General features: G+C 42.3%; 1 protein-coding gene across 1 annotated transcript in view; it reads right to left on the bottom strand.

The window, feature by feature from the left end:
- Positions 1 to 19,675, bottom strand: part of LOC311025262 (uncharacterized protein) — an 88,231-nt gene extending 68,556 nt beyond the window's left edge. The window contains exons 1-7 of the mRNA XM_084028108.1: positions 19,513 to 19,675; positions 18,119 to 18,253; positions 8,133 to 8,199; positions 7,754 to 7,976; positions 3,062 to 4,865; positions 2,214 to 2,387; positions 1,099 to 1,272 (exon numbers count right to left, since the gene is read on the bottom strand). Coding sequence (XP_083884234.1) covers positions 1,099 to 1,272; positions 2,214 to 2,387; positions 3,062 to 4,865; positions 7,754 to 7,976; positions 8,133 to 8,199; positions 18,119 to 18,252 — 2,576 coding nt within the window. The 5' untranslated portion in view covers position 18,253; positions 19,513 to 19,675. The remainder of the gene's footprint in view (positions 1 to 1,098; positions 1,273 to 2,213; positions 2,388 to 3,061; positions 4,866 to 7,753; positions 7,977 to 8,132; positions 8,200 to 18,118; positions 18,254 to 19,512) is intronic.
- Positions 19,676 to 20,573: the final 898 nt, after the last annotated feature.

The following is a 20,573-nucleotide window of genomic DNA, read 5'->3' as shown; positions in this document are numbered from 1 at the left end:
AGGTGAGCCCAACCAACACGGAAGGAGAAGAACTGCCACTGACGTCACTCTCCTGCGCCGCTTTGGATTGCGAATCCAAATTGAATTATGTTACCTTTTTTGCGGGGGGCGGGCATGAAAACGAAAAAGCAATGTCCTCTTTGTTTTCTTTTTAGTTGTGTCACAGAATGAGCAGTCTTGATAAGAAAATGAAAATGCAGTTTGGATTATTTTATTTTATTTATGAGTCAAATAACGCAGCTATGACCTTGAAATGCAAAAGCCTTTCTGCTAATGCATTTTAATTTTCAAATTTGACATTTCAAATTGAATTTTGGTACCTATTTGCTGGGGCATCTTTTGAAAATGAAATCTTAAATGTCCTTTTCTTTTTCATTTGAATTAAGTTACACAATGAGCAGTCTTGAAGAAGAAAATGAAAATGCAGTTTGGATTATTTATTACTCATTTTATTTATGAGTCAAAAAATGCAGCTATATTCTGAAAATGAAAAAGCATTTCTGTTAATCCATTTTAATTTGAATTATGGAACAGATTCGCTTCCATAAAAAAGTTACTGTAGTGATAGAGAAAGTTAAATACATAAATGGCACAGAAGAAGTACACTATATACACACATATTTAGGGCAGGGAGAGGAAAGGACCATTGCTGGCAAAACAAAACGCCCATGGACACTACTCAAAATAATATCCATATTTCATAGACAGAAGCAGCTTATTATTATTATATTATTAATAATATTATTATATTATACATGTTGCAATTCTGAAAAGCTGTTTAATAAACATATGCTTAAAGGCATTTAAAAGAAGTTAAGTGTTGGTGTTTGTATTATTCAAAATTTTGACACCAGTATTTTCACTTTTACTGCAAATGAATATCGGCTCCGAATATCGGTTATCGGCCTCCTTGACTACTAATAATCGGTATCGGCCCTGAAAAAAACATATCGGTCTATCTCTATTCATCAGCCATGGAAACAGATTAGTAGCAAAAGTGTCTTTTCAGGAATAAGAGCAAAGAAGTGAATATTTGGTGCATGTAAACGGATCATTGGAAGCTTCATAGGTAAACTTCTCAAAGTCCTTGAGTCTGACCTGAGAGTTTCCAGTCCACAGTGTGGACTCTTCAGACCAGCAGACAGCAGCTCCAGTCCTGAATCCTGCAGGTCGTTGTTACTCAGGTCCAGGTCTCTTAGACTGGAGGACTGGGAGCTGAGAACTGAGGACAGACCTTCACAGCTTCTCTCTGAGAGGTTACAGCCACTGAGTCTGAAGAGGAATCAGAAATGTGTGATGAAACTAGAACAAACAACTGTTCGTCTCCTTGGAATTAACAATGAAAACTCCTCAGCAAGATCGAAAACAGGCTTTACAAAGACTTAACTTGTGTTTGTATTGCAGTCCTTCACAAGACCAACAAGAACATTTCATTCATTGACCTTTAAACTTAACCAGCAAGGATTTTATCAATGAGAAAAAAACTCATCCTAAAACCAGAAATAAATGTAAAATGTGGTAGAAAAGAATTCAATGTAACTTCTGTGGACACTGTTCCAACACTAACTTCACGTGTTCAAACATGATGAGAAAACTCTTTGTATTCCTTGAAAATCATTGATTCTTTTCATGTTTTACTAGATAGAATCTTATCATTCCAAGCAGAAAGTGAGTTCTTCTGCTGCGTTCACACCAAACCTGAAGTGATGTTTGAGTTTGACTGCAGGATGAATTGGTTTTATTTGTGGGATCATTTGTGTTTAGTCACGACACTCATGCTAGACACACCAGCGAGGAGGCGGGGCTTATCTCCATGTAGAACCAACCAGGGTTCCTCCATCACGGATGAAATAACCACTATTGCTGCTTTGTACATGTTGTGAAGTCCCAGATACACCAGGAAACCAAACGCCGTCCTGTCTGAGTTCATAGCCTCATGACGACAACAGCATTTAGAAACGCCAGCTGGATTTGTAAAACTATTCAAAGTTAGAACGGCAGGGGAAAGACAAACAAGACGTTTGGTTTCTTTAGTGATTTTGTTCTTCTGCTGTTAGATCGTTACCAGCAGAAACGGGTTTCATCAGCCATGGAAACAGATTAGTAGCAAAAGTGTCTTTTCAGGAATAAGAGCAAAGAAGTGAATATTTGGTGCATGTAAACGGATCATTGGAAGCTTCATAGGTAAACTTCTCAAAGTCCTTGAGTCTGACCTGAGAGTTTCCAGTCCACAGTGTGGACTCTTCAGACCAGCAGACAGCAGCTCCAGTCCTGAATCCTGCAGGTGGTTGTTACTCAGGTCCAGGTCTCTTAGACTGGAGGACTGGGAGCTGAGAACTGAGGACAGACCTTCACAGCTTCTCTCTGAGAGGTTACAGCCACTGAGTCTGAAGAGGAATCAGAAATGTAGAATAAAAAACAGAACAAGTCTGGCTTACTTCGGTGCTAATCCCCTTCACTTTGATTATCAGACGGCTGACGGCAAGACACGGAATGTTAGCTTGTGTCTGGTTGTAGCATTTATTCACCGACAAACATGCGGTACCCACAATACACTGCTGCACACTGTACCACGCTGTAATCTAACCGATGACTTCATACTCACCGTCTCACTCTCTCTCTCTTTATACTTCAACGTACAGAGAGCCAACAGTGTTAATGCATTAAAAAGATGAATGTGTTAAATCCACAAATGAATCATCCCGCGTTAACACGTTCATTTTGATGCCCAAATATTTAAACATCAAACTGCAGAGAAAAGAGTTTGGTTTCTTTAGTGATTTGTTCTTTTGGTGGAGCCGAATGAATTTGCACATTGATATTAATATTTTTGTCTATTTTACGTTTAGGTTCTGATTATTGAAACAGTAAATCAGCAAGTACTCAGTACTTGAATAGTTTTTTCACTAAATACTTTTTTCCTCAAGTAACTATTTGGATGACTACTATTTATTATTTACTTTTTGCTGTTTGGAAAACCAATCAAATCATTCAGAATGCAGATAGAACCTTGTAATTCCATGGTGGTTTGTTGTATTTTGAATATAAAAACTATATTTACAGAGCTTTGCTGGAGGCTTGGACCACCGGCAGCAGCCTCAGAAGAGCCTCCTCTGAAGCAGAGTATTTCTTCAGGTCAAACACGTCCAGACGTTTTTCTGACGACAGTAAGATGAAGACCAGAGCTGACCAATCAGAAGGAGACAGTTCATCGTCGGAGAGACGTCCTGAAGTCATGGACTGTTGGATCTCCTCCACCAGAGAACGATCATTCAGTTCATTCAGACAGTGGAACAGGTTGATGCTTCTCTCTGGAGACAGATCCTCATCCAGCTTCTCCTGGATGTACCAGACTGTTTCCTGATTGGTCTGTGAGCTACTTCCTGTTTGTGTCAGCAGACCTCGTAGATGTTTCTGATTGGTCTTTAGTGACAGACCCAGAAGGAAGCGGAGGAACAGGTCCAGGTGTCCGTTTGGACTCTGTAAGGCCTTGTCCACAGCTGTCTGGTGCAGATGTGTTAGTTCAGGTTCGTCTCTGGTGACTTTAGACGCCCCGGAGGTTGTTGGTTCTTCTGCCATCAGATTGACACCAGACTTGATGAAGGTCAGATGGACATGAAGAGCAGCCAGAAACTCCTGAACACTCAGATGGACGAAGCAGAACACCTGGTCCTGGTACAGTCCTCTCTCCTCTCTGAAGACCTGTGTGAACACTCCTGAGTACACTGAGGCTGCTTTGATATCGATGCCACACTCTGTCAGGTCTGGTTCATAGAAGATCAGGTTTCCTTTCTGCAGCTGCTCAAAAGCCAGTTTTCCCAGAGACTCAATCATCTTCCCAGTCTCTGGACTCCAGTGTTGATCCGTCTCAGCTCCTCCATCATACTTGACGTTCTTCAGTTTGGACTGAACCACCAGGAAGTGGATGTACATGTCGGTCAGGGTCTTGGGCAGCTCCCCTCCCTCCCTGGTCTTCAACACGTCCTCCAGAACTGTAGCAGTGATCCAGCAGAAGACCGGGATGTGGCACATGATGTGGAGGCTCCGTGAGGTCTTGATGTGGGCCATGATCCTGTTGGCCTGCTCCTCATCTCTGAACCTCTTCCTGAAGTAGTCCTCCTTCTGTGGGTCAGTGAACCCTCTGACCTCTGTCACCATGTCAACACACCCAGGAGGGATCTGATTGGCTGCTGCAGGTCTTGTGGTGATCCAGAGGCGAGCAGAGGGAAGCAGTTTCCCCCTGATGAGGTTTGTCAGCAGCACTTGGACTGAGGTGGACTCTGTAACATCAGTCAGGATCTCGTTGTTGTGGAAGTCCAGAGGAAGTCGACACTCGTCCAGACCGTCAAAGATGAACACAACCTGGAACCCTTCAAACCTGCAGATTCCTGCTTCTTTGGTTTCGGTGAAGAAGTGATGAAGGAGTTCCACCAAGCTGAACTTCTTCTCTTTCAGCAGGTTCAGCTCTCTGAAAGTGAATGGAAACGTGAACTGTATGTCCTGGTTGGCTTTGTCTTCAGCCCAGTCCAGAGTGAACTTCTGTGTTAACACTGTTTTCCCGATGCCAGCCACTCCCTTTGTCATCACTGTTCTGATTGGTTCATCCCTTCCAGGTGAGCCTTTAAAGATGTCTTCTTGTCTGATGGTTGTTTCTGGTCTGTCTGGTTTCCTGGATGCCGTTTCAATCTGTCTGAACTCATGTTCCTCATTGACCTCTGCAGTCCCTCCCTCTGTGACGTAGAGCTCCGTGTAGACCTGATTCAGGAGGGTTGGGTTTCCGGCTTTAGTGATGCCCTCAAACAAACACTGGAACTTCTTCTTGACGTTATACTTGAGTTTACGTTGGTACACTGCACCAGCGGTTCCTGGATAAACAACAAAGGAACCCAGTTAGTGGATCCTACAGACCCTTTTACAGTCTATGAACAAGCCATGTATTAGAGCCATGTATCCCTGTAGTCCTCAGTATGAGTGACTTATTTAATGATTAAATCAGAACTATTGGAGACAATATCAATCAGGTGCAACATAAAATAAATAAAAGACTTTTACAAGACAAACAGAACTGAAGGATATAACCCTTTGAAATGCAGCTGCAAAGCTCCACGAGTCAGTCACTACAACCAGTGGTGGCCTTAGGCATCTGGGGGCCCGTTTCTATACTATGTATGAGGCCCTATCCCATGAAACATTTAATTACCCATATGTTTGCACCCATGCGTCTCTGATGCATTGAAACCTGAAAGGATGCAGTGGCCGCTACTTTCAAATTAAAAGCCCCCCGCTAAGAACCCAGTTCTAAACTCCGATAGGGTGCAATGTAACGCTCTTATTTTGAAGACACATTCGTTGTCTAAATCGTTTCCTCCGCCGCAACAACTGGACTTATATGGAAATGTATACATTAAGTAAGCTCTGACCCTCTTGCCATTGGTGCAGAACTGGTTCAGTTCCAAGTAGTAGCCAGCTTTAACGCACACACAGGGCTGATTTATGACTAAGGCAGCCAGCAGATAGTTTAACCTAAACAATTCACATGCCTTAAAGCTTCATGCTGAGAAGCAATCATTCTCAGAATGTGTAAATGAACAGATACCTCAACTTCATTCACAAAAACAGGGCCTGTGGAAATGCAGGGAGGAGTCTCATACATTCACTTGCTCACCTGTCTTGCCAAATGCATTGCTTGTCTTTTTGTTGTTGAACAGATTGCAAAGTGGCACTTTTATTTTCTCTATTTTTGAACTTGATACAAGTTATGACACAGCTGCACTTTTATTGTCTCTGTTTTTGACCTTGCTGTTATTTCACGTTATTGCGTTAGAGTTTAGATCCAGCATGATGTTACTTGATAATCCGGAGGCGCGGAGCGAGCGGGCGTCCGTCGGACAGTCTGATAACTGCACAGGTCCTTCACTCAACTAAATACAGAGAAATGTCCCACACAGTAACATTACAGAACCAAACAACAGTAACGTAGTAACTCTAACTGTCTTTGACAACTTATATGAGGAAAAAAAATACCACAGCTGTACGTGGAGAAGCGTCCGTCCTCCCGCCTGTCCTGCCGACTCTTCCTCACATTTCTGCCTGAAAAACAGCGTCTGTCACCGGCAAAAAACCTTAACTCACCGAGTGTTTGTGATGGAAATGTATTTTCACCACAAACACAAACACCCGGTGAGTTCAAATCGACGGTTGTGGTGATCTGTTTTAAATAAATGTATTTATTTATTTTATTTTAAATAAATCACTGCGACTGTCAGCCCTCCCGACTTCAGGGAACTTTCCCCCAGCCTCCTTCCCGAGTGACAGAGTCAGACAGCGACCTGATGCCCATTATGGAATTATGTAGGCTACTTTAGCGAGAAAAAACAAACTTTGTCACTAGGCTTGTTCGGGATGGTCTTGGCTTGACTTGACTTGACTTATCACGCCGACGAGAGCTGCAGGTGTCTGAGGGGGCGGGCTCTAAAAGAGACGGCAGCCAAACGCCGTCAAGTCGGACAACAAAGTCAACGTGACTCAAGCGATAGAACACAGCAGCAAACCAAAGAGGATGTGTTATATATATATATATATATATATATATATATATATATATATATATATATTACATACACACACACGCACGCAAGGCAACATGTGGAAGGCATTCTTTTTCCCAGTATATTTGTATTATCATTTTATGTTTGTATTAACCAGACCTCACATATAATAGGCCTACTTACAACACAATGCACGGAACTTAAGATCAAGCCATAAGATCAAAGCGACCAAAATAAAAACTATCATTTCACCACAAGGTGGCCGCCGAGTGCGGACCTGAACACACGTCATTGAACTTTTAACCAATGAGAACCTGTAGCGGAGGTGTGGACAAGCCGGTTGCAGCCACCGTTCACCGCGCTGCCAAGCGCCGCAAGCAGCGGCTCTTAAAAACTTGTTCCCGCGATGTTTTGGTTCACATGATATGGTCGCGACCCTGTGACGTCTTTGCAGTCGGCTGCTAAGTCGGACACAATTCTAGCCATCATGCATCGCTTTCAACCCACAATACATCACGTTAGGTAGCGCGCTGCAGGCGGCTACATCAAGTCGAATTCGCCTACTTTCCAGGATGTTTGACGCCAACGTCATCATCATGACGTGTACCATCGCGCCTCATTAGGAGCCTCACTTTCTGTGGGAATCACAGGTGATCGGCGGAGATGCTTCGCTCTGTGTGAATCACCATCTGTGGAGAATTGCCGAACCACCGCTCCTGAGATAATGCAGAGACGCTGTTTAAAAAGGGCTAGCCTACAGTTTCACCACAAGTTTCATTTATTCACTCTTTTTGTTTCTTTTGATCGGCCATCCCATCATGTTTGGGGGCCCCCCAGGCCGCCTATGACTACAACACATCACAATACAGCATCATAGAAAGAGACGGTATGATGACGTGTTGAAAATAGTACCGTTGGGTTTTCTAAATATCCTGGTAGACCGTAACCTAACCATTTAGTTCCTACGAGCTGAAAGTCACCAGTTAACACGGTCACTGGGTGAAGTGAAACACCTGTTTCTCTGAAACGGTCGTGATCCTGTCTGAACTCTGTAGAACTTGAGTGTTGGAATATCGATTCTGACATCCGAACATTAACAAACATTGAAGTTGTGTGCAGCCTATTAAGAGTTTGGAAATATGAAGTTCTTCATATTGAATCCTTCTCTTCTTTCCACCATGTTAAATCTGTTAAAATCCTCTTACCCATCAGCACACAGTCAGCCAGCTCCTCCTGCTTCATTCTCCTCAGGAAGTCCACTGTGATCTTCTGAAACGCCTCTCTGCTCCTCCTCCTCTGCTCTTCATCCTCACCGTCCAACAACTCCTCATCCTCACTCTCCAAGCATTCTGGGTAATCTGGACTCAGGACCTTCTGGATCTTCTTCAGCTCGTTCTTCACAAAAGTGCAGATGTTCTCCTCCAGCAGCTGGAACAGAAGGATAAACTGAACATGAACTCTAAAGAACCCAACATGGGGTTCATGTGTGGGTCTGAGCAGCATGGAGACCACTAGAACCAGTTCAGCATTGAATCTGTAGTCGATGTGGTTAATAGTGAAAGGTGAGCTTGTACATGTACTCACCATAAATATGGAGTCCAGGTGTGTTTGATGCTGCCGGGTAAACGGAACCTCTGAGATCTGCTGAACTCTGTGGAGAAAACCAAGTTCAAAGAGTCACTAAAGCACAGACTGCAGATCACAAGTGGACGTTGTCATGGCGACATCACCCGTTGGTTTGTGGACTACGGTTTTGAAGCCTCGGGTTCTGATGAACACAAGCGGCAGAATGGCACCCTGAGCGGCAACCTTACTGGATCTGGATCCATGTGGATTCTGGTGTGAAGCTGCTAACAAAGTTAGCTTCATAATTCAAGGTCAACTTTACAGCTACGTGTTAAAGTCATCTTAGTAGCTAACCGTTGGCTTCTCAAACCTGCAGGAAACCTCATTCAGGTCTTGGTCCAGATGGTGTAGCTGGTGAACTGTACTTGATATGTCTGCTGTTGGTCCTTGTGTGAGTCTTTCTAACACAGACTTGACAGATTGTCTCTCTGGTTGCTGCTTGCTTGCCTTGAACTGTCTGTTAATGGATGATTAAAGTTAAAAAAATATAAAAGTTCCAACGTTGCCTTTGCTTCCCATGAAAACCTGAACCCTGGCCTGATCCAGGACCTGATACGTGTCTGTTTCTCCCTTCGTACCTGTTCCTGGACTTTGACCGGTTGCCTGTTCCTGATTCCTCTGGATTTCTTTACGTGTTTAGACCAAACCGGTCTCCCAACGCATCAAGTACCCAGTTTGGTCAGACCCACTTGGAGTCTGATGCTGATGCACCAGGTTTTCAAGTAGCTCCGATGTAAACCCAGCTTAGTTTAGCTGAGCTTAGTGTAGATCCACTTCTTTGGCATTAGCTGTGACGTTAGCCAAGTTAGCTTCTCTCTGACTCTTAACTTTTCTCTGGCTGGTCTAGACCTGATTTATCCTCCAAGGAGAATCCAGGTTCAGTTCTTACCTTCCATCAGCAGCTTGTTCAGTTTTAAATGCAACAGGACGACCCATAGACTGGTCACTCTTCATGGACACACAGCTGGGTCCAGGTCCAGGTCCAGGTCCACGGGAGTCTGGTCTCACTTGCTGCACCCTGAAACAATAATTACAATTTAAGATTCTCACTAGATAATCTTCATACATCACAATATAATCCACAACACCCAGTTATCACAAAACATGATTATCCCAATACGATATGATCATGATACATAGGTCATGATATGGAGGTAAGACCCTCTTCCTATCTAGAACGTCACGAGTGATGCAAATAAACACAAATGATCCTGCTGTCAAACTAAGTAATGTGAGGTGAAAGTTGCATTGTGGGAGATGTTTGGCAGTTCAGACCTTCACATTATTCATTCATGCGTGTAAATTACAAACTACTCAGGTGGAAGATTGCACCAGCTGTTGTGAATTAATGTGTGTTTTTGAGGTTCAACAGACCAACAGACAAAAGATCTGAATTTCCCGGGTAAACTTTCATTTCTATCATATCATCATATCATTTTCATAGTTTATGACTACATCCACAGGAACAACAAACCTTACAAACTAACAGAATACAGACGAGTGAGATCAGAGGAAGCTATCAATGCACTAAAAAAGGACTTAATGGCACAAAACTGGGACATAATATACCAGAAAACAGACATTGATAGTGCTTATGAAACATTCATTACTATGTTTAAGTCACTATATGATAAAAAACTGTCCAATCAAAGAATACAACAGAAAAAAAAAAATGAATACTAAATGTCCATGAAATATAACGGGATTACAAAATGCCTGCAAAAAAATACACTCTACAGAGATTTCCAAAGACAGAGAACTAAAGATTAAGAAAATAAATCTAAAAAGTACAAGAATAAGTTGACTTATATGGATCCTCGGTGGGGGGACGTTTCAAAGATGGAGCCTGCAGCAGCTCTGGGTCGATTCCTCTCCCTTCTCCCTTGCATGCTGACCCATTGCTTTGACATTGACACCCTCGTTGCTTGTTCTCGTTGCCTTTCGTTCGTACCAGTGTAAACTGATGGAGGTGGCAGAGTTTCTGGACCACAGTGTATTTGTTATTTTGCAGTCAGTCCAGTTGTAGTAGTGGTGAGTAGCCTTAAGCCTGAGGGAGTGAGGTAAGACAACCTGTATTTGGTTTCCTTTTATTTTGGATAGGAAAGCTAGTTTTACCACCCAGCTGTTTTGTTTGTTGTTTTAGGTATTGTCACCCTGAAGCCTCTCTTGTTTGGGTGAATAAATCCCCTTTATTTTGGACTGCATCCGTTCTGGTTTTGTGTGGTTTATTCTGGGAGTGGGAAAAGAGAGGGGTCACGTGTGTTATGTCCTGGCAACCCCTAGGCCAGGCGTAACAAGTATACTTAATAGTATTATCAGAAATGGCGCGGGGAAGACAAACTACCCTAAATATTTTATTGAAGGACAAAGAAAATGATAATATGGAGGATGTAGCTAACAGCTTTAATCATTTTTTTGTAAATGTTGGACCAGACCTGGCTAAACAAATCCCAGATCCAGGGACATCTGGAGAAATGTATGAGAATTTATTGGAGATAAATCCCTGCTCTATGTTTCTTAAGGCAGTACATGAAAAAATAACTTTTGGACATTGTTAAAACATGTAAAAACAAGATGTCCACTGATTTAAACGACATTGACATGTCGTTAGTTACAGTTTTTCTCAGTGGCTTGAGTGCTTTTCTCACATCACTATTAGCATTTGCACAGCAGTTAGTGCATTTCTCAAAACAATTAGTGCAAACTGCAAAACCTAGTGGATAACCTGCAAAATCACGTCACTTGCTCAAAATGGATAGTCCATTCCTCAAAAGCAAGTATTCATGGCAATGAAACTGCCAGTGTCATCAAAATGAAAGTTTTGACACCATTGTTTATGAACAAGATATTCAAATGGCTTTGTCATGTTTTCATTATGACAGTTTATTCTCAGTGTTTTCCAATGCAAAGGTCAGAACTCGGTGACGCTACCTGAAAATGCTCAAGACAGCACTAGACACTACTTGTACAGCCAGTTGAAAACTACAGTAAAGCCTCGGTTATGCTTCCGCGTAGTGATCACGCAACGGCCACGCAGTTGCTTGGAGACCGTGATGGTTCTGCGTGGGGTTTACGTGTCGAAATGCAATTCAATGCCACACCAGTAGAGTCACTATGTTTTTGTAAAGACTGACCGACCGACCAAGACTCTTGTTTGTTCAAGTAGCTCCGATGTAAACCCAGCTTAGTTTAGCTGAGCTTAGTGTAGATCCACTTCTTTGGCATTAGCTGTGACGTTAGCCAAGTTAGCTTCTCTCTGACTCTTAACTTTTCTCTGGCTGGTCTAGACCTGATTTATCCTCCAAGGAGAGTCCAGGTTCAGTTCTTACCTTCCATCAGCAGCTTGTTCAGTTTTAAATGCAACAGGGCGACCCATAGACTGGTCACTCTTCATGGACACACAGCTGGGTCCAGGTCCAGGTCCAGGGGAGTCTGGTCTCACTTGCTGCACCCTGAAACAATAATTACAATTTAAGATTCTCACTAGATAATCTTCATACATCACAATATAATCCACAACACCCAGTTATCACAAAACATGATTATCCCAATACGATATTATCATGATACATAGGTCATGATATGGAGGTAAGACCCTCTTCCTATCTAGAACGTCACGAGTGATGCAAATAAACACAAATGATCCTGCTGTCAAACTAAGTAATGTGAGGTGAAAGTTGCATTGTGGGAGATGTTTGGCAGTTCAGACCTTCACATTATTCATTCATGCGTGTAAATTACAAACTACTCAGGTGGAAGATTGCACCAGCTGTTGTGAATTAATGTGTGTTTTTGAGGTTCAACAGACCAACAGAGAAAAGATCTGAATTTCCCGGGTAAACTTTCATTTCTATCATATCATCATATCATTTTCATAGTTTATGACTACATCCACAGGAACAACAAACCTTACAAACTAACAGAATACAGACGAGTGAGATCAGAGGAAGCTATCAATGCACTAAAAAAGGACTTAATGGCACAAAACTGGGACATAATATACCAGAAAACAGACATTGATAGTGCTTATGAAACATTCATTACTATGTTTAAGTCACTATATGATAAAAAACTGTCCAATCAAAGAATATAACAGAAAAAAAAAAATGAATACTAAATGTCCATGAAATATAACGGGATTACAAAATGCCTGCAAAAAAATACACTCTACAGAGATTTCCAAAGACAGAGAACTAAAGATTAAGAAAATAAATCTAAAAAGTACAAGAATAAGTTGACTTATATGGATCCTCGGTGGGGGGACGTTTCAAAGATGGAGCCTGCAGCAGCTCTGGGTCGATTCCTCTCCCTTCTCCCTTGCATGCTGACCCATTGCTTTGACATTGACACCCTCGTTGCTTGTTCTCGTTGCCTTTCGTTCGTACCAGTGTAAACTGATGGAGGTGGCAGAGTTTCTGGACCACAGTGTATTTGTTATTTTGCAGTCAGTCCAGTTTTAGTAGTGGTGAGTAGCCTTAAGCCTTAGGGAGTGAGGTAAGACAACCTGTATTTGGTTTCCTTTTATTTTGGATAGGAAAGCTAGTTTTACCACCCAGCTGTTTTGTTTGTTGTTTTAGGTATTGTCACCCTAAAGCCTCTCTTGTTTGGGTGAATAAATCCCCTTTATTTTGGACTGCATCCGTTCTGGTTTTGTGTGGTTTATTCTGGGAGTGGGAAAAGAGAGGGGTCACGTGTGTTATGTCCTGGCAACCCCTAGGCCAGGCGTAACAAGTATACTTAATAGTATTATCAGAAATGGCGCGGGGAAGACAAACTACCCTAAATATTTTATTGAAGGACAAAGAAAATGATAATATGGAGGATGTAGCTAACAGCTTTAATCATTTTTTTGTAAATGTTGGACCAGACCTGGCTAAACAAATCCCAGATCCAGGGACATCTGGAGAAATGTATGAGAATTTATTGGAGATAAATCCCTGCTCTATGTTTCTTAAGGCAGTACATGAAAAAATAACTTTTGGACATTGTTAAAACATGTAAAAACAAGATGTCCACTGATTTAAACGACATTGACATGTCGTTAGTTACAGTTTTTCTCAGTGGCTTGAGTGCTTTTCTCACATCACTATTAGCATTTGCACAGCAGTTAGTGCATTTCTCAAAACAATTAGTGCAAACTGCAAAACCTAGTGGATAACCTGCAAAATCACGTCACTTGCTCAAAATGGATAGTCCATTCCTCAAAAGCAAGTATTCATGGCAATGAAACTGCCAGTGTCATCAAAATGAAAGTTTTGACACCATCGTTTATGAACAAGATATTCAAATGGCTTTGTCATGTTTTCATTATGACAGTTTATTCTCAGTGTTTTCCAATGCAAAGGTCAGAACTCGGTGACGCTACCTGAAAATGCTCAAGACAGCACTAGACACTACTTGTACAGCCAGTTGAAAACTACAGTAAAGCCTCGGTTATGCTTCCGCGTAGTGATCACGCAACGGCCACGCAGTTGCTTGGAGACCGTGATGGTTCTGCGTGGGGTTTACGTGTCGAAATGCAATTCAATGCCACACCAGTAGAGTCACTATGTTTTTGTAAAGACTGACCGACCGACCGAGACTCTTGTTTGTTCAAGTAGCTCCGATGTAAACCCAGCTTAGTTTAGCTGAGCTTAGTGTAGATCCACTTCTTTGGCATTAGCTGTGACGTTAGCCAAGTTAGCTTCTCTCTGACTCTTAACTTTTCTCTGGCTGGTCTAGACCTGATTTATCCTCCAAGGAGAGTCCAGGTTCAGTTCTTACCTTCCATCAGCAGCTTGTTCAGTTTTAAATGCAACAGGGCGACCCATAGACTGGTCACTCTTCATGGACACACAGCTGGGTCCAGGTCCAGGTCCAGGGGAGTCTGGTCTCACTTGCTGCACCCTGAAACAATAATTACAATTTAAGATTCTCACTAGATAATCTTCATACATCACAATATAATCCACAACACCCAGTTATCACAAAACATGATTATCCCAATACGATATGATCATGATACATAGGTCATGATATGGAGGTAAGACCCTCTTCCTATCTAGAACGTCACGAGTGATGCAAATAAACACAAATGATCCTGCTGTCAAACTAAGTAATGTGAGGTGAAAGTTGCATTGTGGGAGATGTCTGGCAGTTCAGACCTTCACATTATTCATTCATGCGTGTAAATTACAAACTACTCAGGTGGAAGATTGCACCAGCTGTTGTGAATTAATGTGTGTTTTTGAGGTTCAACAGACCAACAGAGAAAAGATCTGAATTTCCCGGGTAAACTTTCATTTCTATCATATCATCATATCATTTTCATAGTTTATGACTACATCCACAGGAACAACAAACCTTACAAACTAACAGAATACAGACGAGTGAGATCAGAGGAAGCTATCAATGCACTAAAAAAGGACTTAATGGCACAAAACTGGGACATAATATACCAAAAACAGACATTGATAGTGCTTATGAAACATTCATTACTATGTTTAAGTCACTATATGATAAAAAACTGTCCAATCAAAGAATGTAACAGAAAAAAAAAAATGAATACTAAATGTCCATGAAATATAACGGGATTACAAAATGCCTGCAAAAAAATACACTCTACAGAGATTTCCTACAACAGAGAACTAAAGATTAAGAAAATAAATCTAAAAAGTACAAGAATAAGTGAACTTATATGGATCCTCGGTGGGGGGACGTTTCAAAGATGGAGCCTGCAGCAGCTCTGGGTCGATTCCTCTCCCTTCTCCCTTGCATGCTGACCCATTGCTTTGACATTGACACCCTCGTTGCTTGTTCTCGTTGCCTTTCGTTCGTACCAGTGTAAACTGATGGAGGTGGCAGAGTTTCTGGACCACAGTGTATTTTTTATTTTGCAGTCAGTCCAGTTTTAGTAGTGGTGAGTAGCCTTAAGCCTGAGGGAGTGAGGTAAGACAACCTGTATTTGGTTTCCTTTTATTTTGGATAGGAAAGCTAGTTTTACCACCCAGCTGTTTTGTTTGTTGTTTTAGGTATTGCTCACCCTGAAGCCTCTCTTGTTTGGGTGAATAAATCCCCTTTATTTTGGACTGCATCCGTTCTGGTTTTGTGTGGTTTATTCTGGGAGTGGGAAAAGAGAGGGGTCACATGTGTTATGTCCTGGCAACCCCTAGGCCAGGCGTAACAAGTATACTTAATAGTATTATCAGAAATGGCGCGGGGAAGACAAACTACCCTAAATATTTTATTGAAGGACAAAGAAAATTATAATATGGAGGATGTAGCTAACAGTTTTAATCATTTTTTTGTAAATGTTGGACCAGACCTGGCTAAACAAATCCCAGATCCAGGGACATCTGGAGAAATGTATGAGAATTTATTGGAGATAAATCCCTGCTCTATGTTTCTTAAGGCAGTAGATGAAAAAAGAACTTTTGGACATTGTTAAAACATGTAAAAACAAAACGTCCACTGATTTAAACGACATTGACATGTCGTTAGTTACAGTTTTTCTCAGTCGCTTGAGTGCTTTTCTCACATCACTATTAGCATTTGCACAGCAGTTAGTGCATTTCTCAAAACAATTAGTGCAAACTGCAAAACCTAGTGGATAACCTGCAAAATCACGTCACTTGCTCAAAATGGATAGTCCATTCCTCAAAAGCAAGTATTCATGGCAATGAAACTGCCAGTGTCATCAAAATGAAAGTTTTGACACCATCGTTTATGAACAAGATATTCAAATGGCTTTGTCATGTTTTCATCATGACAGTTTATTCTCAGTGTTTTCCAATGCAAAGGTCAGAACTCGGTGACGCTACCTGAAAATGCTCAAGACAGCACTAGACACTACTTGTACAGCCAGTTGAAAACTACAGTAAAGCCTCGGTTATGCTTCCGCGTAGTGATCACGCAACGGCCACGCAGTTGCTTGGAGACCGTGATGGTGAGGTTTACGTGTCGAAATGCAATTCAATGCCACACCAGTAGAGTCGCTATGTTTTTGTAAAGACTGACCGACCGACCAAGACTCTTGTTCAAGTAGCTCCGATGTAAACCCAGCTTAGTTTAGCTGAGCTTAGTCTAGATCCACTTCTTTGGCATTAGCTGTGACGTTAGCCAAGTTAGCTTCTCTCTGACCCTTAACTTTTCTCTGGCTGGTCTAGACCTGATTTATCCTCCAAGGAGAGTCCAGGTTCAGTTCTTACCTTCCATCAGCAGCTTGTTCAGCCATAGACCGTTCACTGGGTGAATGGAGGAGTTTTCTGTGTGAAAGATAGAGAGAGGAAAGAGCAAAAGGAGGAGAGTATTAATCAAAGTGAGGGAGAGGAAAGGAAAAAAGACAGATAATAATAATAATAATAATAATAATAATAAATATATAAGGAGAGGGTTATCTCTGGTCAGGCTCTGTGGACAAAGAGGCATTGGCGTGGCTATGGGGCAGTCAGAACCGGTCAGGACAGCTGGATCCGGGAAGAACTTTCTGGATTTATTTATTATTTAAATGTAGGTTTTAACTTGATGATACAAGTTTAAATCTGTCTCCCGTCTCCTCCTCCTTGCTGCCTTGTCCTCACCTCCTTTGGGCCGCCACCAGACCCAGCAGGAGGTGGCTGGCCTGTTGAGGCTCAGATCCCCTTTAGAACAGACCCTCCTCTACGTGAGGTTGTCATGAAGTCTGGGATTAACGATTCTGGGATGTCGTGCATGGAGCGGGTTTGTAGGTCCACTTTCTTTCATCAGTTTATTTTCTTTAGTAACAATATGCGTTTGTATTAACAGGTCTGGTTTTTGCAGTGTTACAATGCTGTTTTGGGGAAATTCCAGGCTATTGCATGTCTTTAACTTCCTCATGACGTTAGAAGATCCAGTTTGTTGTTTATGCTGTCAAGCAGACTGACCTTAATTTCTGTGGTGTGTCGGTCGTCTGTGTCTGTTGCAGAGTCTTTCTTTTTCCTTTTGGCTGGGGTGTTTTCTGGGTCAATGCCGTTTTGCAGGTAGACCGGTCACTCTTCATGGACACACAGCTGGGTCCAGGTCCAGGTCCAGGTCCAGGTCCAGGTGAGTCTGGTCTCTGCTGCTGCATCCTGATACAATAAATACACTTTAAGATTCTCACTAGTTAAGCTTCATTAATCAGTTTGCTTTGATGATATTGATGAGTCATGTTCTGAGAGTTGATGCTAGTGTCAGGATCAATACTTTGAATGGATCTGGGTCACATGAGACCACGTGGACATGTGAACACTCGTCTTAGTGCTACACTCACACTAGCAGCAGTGGACAACGTTTCCGTTGCATTAGAACTGTATGGGGTGACAATGATGGGAAAACGGAGTCATGACTCTTAAAAACTTTACATTTTGGTTGCTAACTCTCCACTGGGCATCGGACGGTTCTGGCCTCCACGTAGTCCATTACCTCCTGATAATAGACACGTCCTCGGGCATTATCAGTTACCTTAACACCTAAAATAAGAGTTTGCTGGATATAAAGTGTCTTACTTTACTACTCTATAACCTCCCTTGAGTGAGAGGAAGACGGTGCTCGAGTTTGGTGTCTGTTGGTTTGGAGTCTTTTTGTTCTTAGCTTAGCTTAGCTTAGCCTCCCCACTACTCTTCTTTGTCATTAGCCTTCATGTTAGCCAAGTTAGCTTCTCTCTAACTCTTAAGGTTTCTCGGCGTCTATGAGTCTTTCCTTTCAGAAGGTTTTCTCCTCACTGTCTCTTTAAGGTTTGATTGTATATTTATTATTTTGTAGTTTAATCCCAGTTAAAAACCATTTAATTGGTCCTTTCTGTGAGAGTTTCAGTGAAACACGACACTGTCACTCTCTCACATCATCGTGGCTCAGAAGACCTGACGGGTTGCAGGATTCAGGGCTGGTGGACTCTGAGTTACTGTTTAAGGGGGCTGGTCTAGACCTGATTCATCCGCTAAAGAGAGTTCAGGTTCAGTTCTTACCTTCCATCAGCAGCTTGGTCACCTTTAAACATAATAGGGCGACCCATAGACGCGTCACTCTTCATGGACACACAGCTGGGACCAGGTCCAGGTCCAGGTCCAGGTCCAGGCGAGTCTGGTCTCTGCTGCTGCATCCTGATACAATAAATACACTTTAAGATTCTCACTAGTTAAGCTTCATGAATCCGATAGAGAGAGCGAGAGAACAGAACATTGTCTACCAGCATGAGACCAAGGAGTTAACTGGGCTAGTTGGCAGGCTAATGTTGCTAGCTATAGAGCTAGCTGAGTATGTGCTAGTTATCTAGACAAACAGTGTTTAGACCGGGACCGACTGTATTTGCCATGAAGCCCTGTCTGACATCTGCAGGTAGTTTCTCCTTCCTGGTTTGATTCAGGAAGTCCCTGAATGCACCTTTCCCTGTTTAGAGAGCTTCCATGACTGTCCCAGATGACCCAAAGCATGCTGTCCCACATTAGCATCAGATTTGAGAAAGTGGGACGACTAGAGACCAACAAACCAAAACACATTCCAACAACTCGATGCATATTTTGTTGTTTGAATGAATCACAAACATGATTTGATGATTATTTATGACTGATTTATATCCTCAACATTCATTTAGTCAGAATCCTATACGTCACTGACAGCTTCTGATTGACATTAGCCCTGCCCCTTTTCTGTGACCCCGCCCCCTTGAAGCTGCGTCATTTCAGTCTAAACCTAGTAACCGTCCTGATGACTAGATTTAGTTGGAACAGGAAATAAAGGGACTGGAGATCCGGCGTGTCCCACATGAGCCCAGTTTTCTAGATGTGAGTCAAAAGCACAAACGGCTGGTGAACTCGATAACTTCACAGCTATGCAGCCGACGGAGTAAACAAGCAAACAAGAACCAGGACAAGAAGAGCTCGTCTTCCTTCCTAAATCACATTTCACATTTAACAACTCATATTTGTACTTTCTACTCATCACATTTTCAAAACAGGCTTGTTACTTTAGTTTTAATACATTTGAGGGGAATCAACGATTATTTATTTTCTCATTAATTTGACGAGAGTTTCAGTTGGTCTTGTCAACAAACAGCCAGTAGAATTGTCCTTCATAGTGATACTTTTTACTTCCGGATGTCAGAGCCAGTACTTTTACACTTTGACTTGAGTAAAGAAGTAGAACCAGTACTTCTACTTTCCCCAGAGTATTTTTGAACACAAGTATGCGTACTTCTACTCGAGTACAGGACGTGTGTACTTCATGGTATCTCCACACATCCAGCCAGCGTTACACAAGAACAGGTCTCCGGTAAACCAGCACCAACGTGATCCGCATCACGGAGCCACAAGCAGCCCACATATCAGTCATCACAAGTTCCCATCGGCTGTCGTCAGCTTACCTCAGGCCGCCGTCGACAGGTGATCACAGACAGCAAGGGCTTCAGTCTTCACATGAATATATGAGGCTGGTTCCAGATGAGCCGCGCCTCGTTGGGGAAGTAGATGTGATCAACAGGAGGCGGAGAGAAACGCTGCAGTCTAACCAGACAAACAGCTCCTACCTGTTCCATGGGGCGGGGACCTGTAGCCTACTTGTGCTACAGGTGAGAAGTTTCGTTTTCGTTTTCTCCCATCCACGTACTGTTTTAATTTGCCCAGCAGAGGTCGCTGTTCTCCCTCCTGTATATCTTGTCATGGTTTTGAGGAGATTTGTTGTTATGTTTAAAAGTTTTTCCTGCCCATTTAAATAGCTCTGTCACATCCTGTGATATTAAAATGATGTGTTTATGTGTTTTATGTATTTTGGGGTAACACACTGCCGCCTTGTATGGTGAGGGAACAGAGGTACAGAGAAAGAAGGAACGGCAAAGAATGTGTGTTCATGTCTTCTGCAGAAAATCAATGTGGGTCGTCTCCTTTCATGCCCTATCGATATCCGTTACATCTGTTCATGAAGAGAATCTGGATCTGTGTAGAAGTGAGGTGGTAGTAGTGTGTAGTAGTGAGTTAGTAGTGTGTAGTAGTAGGTGGTAGTAGTAGTGAGGTGGTAGTAGTTTGTAGTAGTGAGGTGGTAGTAGTTTGTAGTAGTGAGGTGGTAGTAGTAGTGAGGTGGTAGTAGTTTGTAGTAGTAGTAGTTTGTAGTAGTGAGGTAGTAGTAGTGTGTAGTAATGAGGTGGTAGTAGTAGTAGTGAGGTAGTAGTGTGTAGTAGTGATGTGGTAGTAGTAGTCGTGAGGTGGTAGTAGTGTGTAGTAGTGATGTGGTAGTAGTAGTTGTGAGGTAGTAGTAGTGTGTAGTAGTGAGGTGGTAGTAGTAGTACTAGTGAGGTGGTAGTAGTAGTAGTAGTGAGGTAGTAGTAGTGTGTAGTAGTGATCTGGTAGTAGTACTAGTGAGGTAGTAGTAGTGTGTAGTTAGGGGGTGGTAGTAGTGTGTAGTAGTGAGGTGGTAGTAGTAGTACTAGTG

The sequence above is a fragment of the Eutrigla gurnardus genome, assembly GCF_963514095.1.
Source record: "Eutrigla gurnardus genome assembly, chromosome: 1".
Lineage (NCBI taxonomy): Eukaryota > Metazoa > Chordata > Actinopteri > Perciformes > Triglidae > Eutrigla > Eutrigla gurnardus.
The sequence above is the reverse complement of the archived record's forward strand: the minus strand, read 5'-3'. Positions and strand labels throughout refer to the sequence as shown.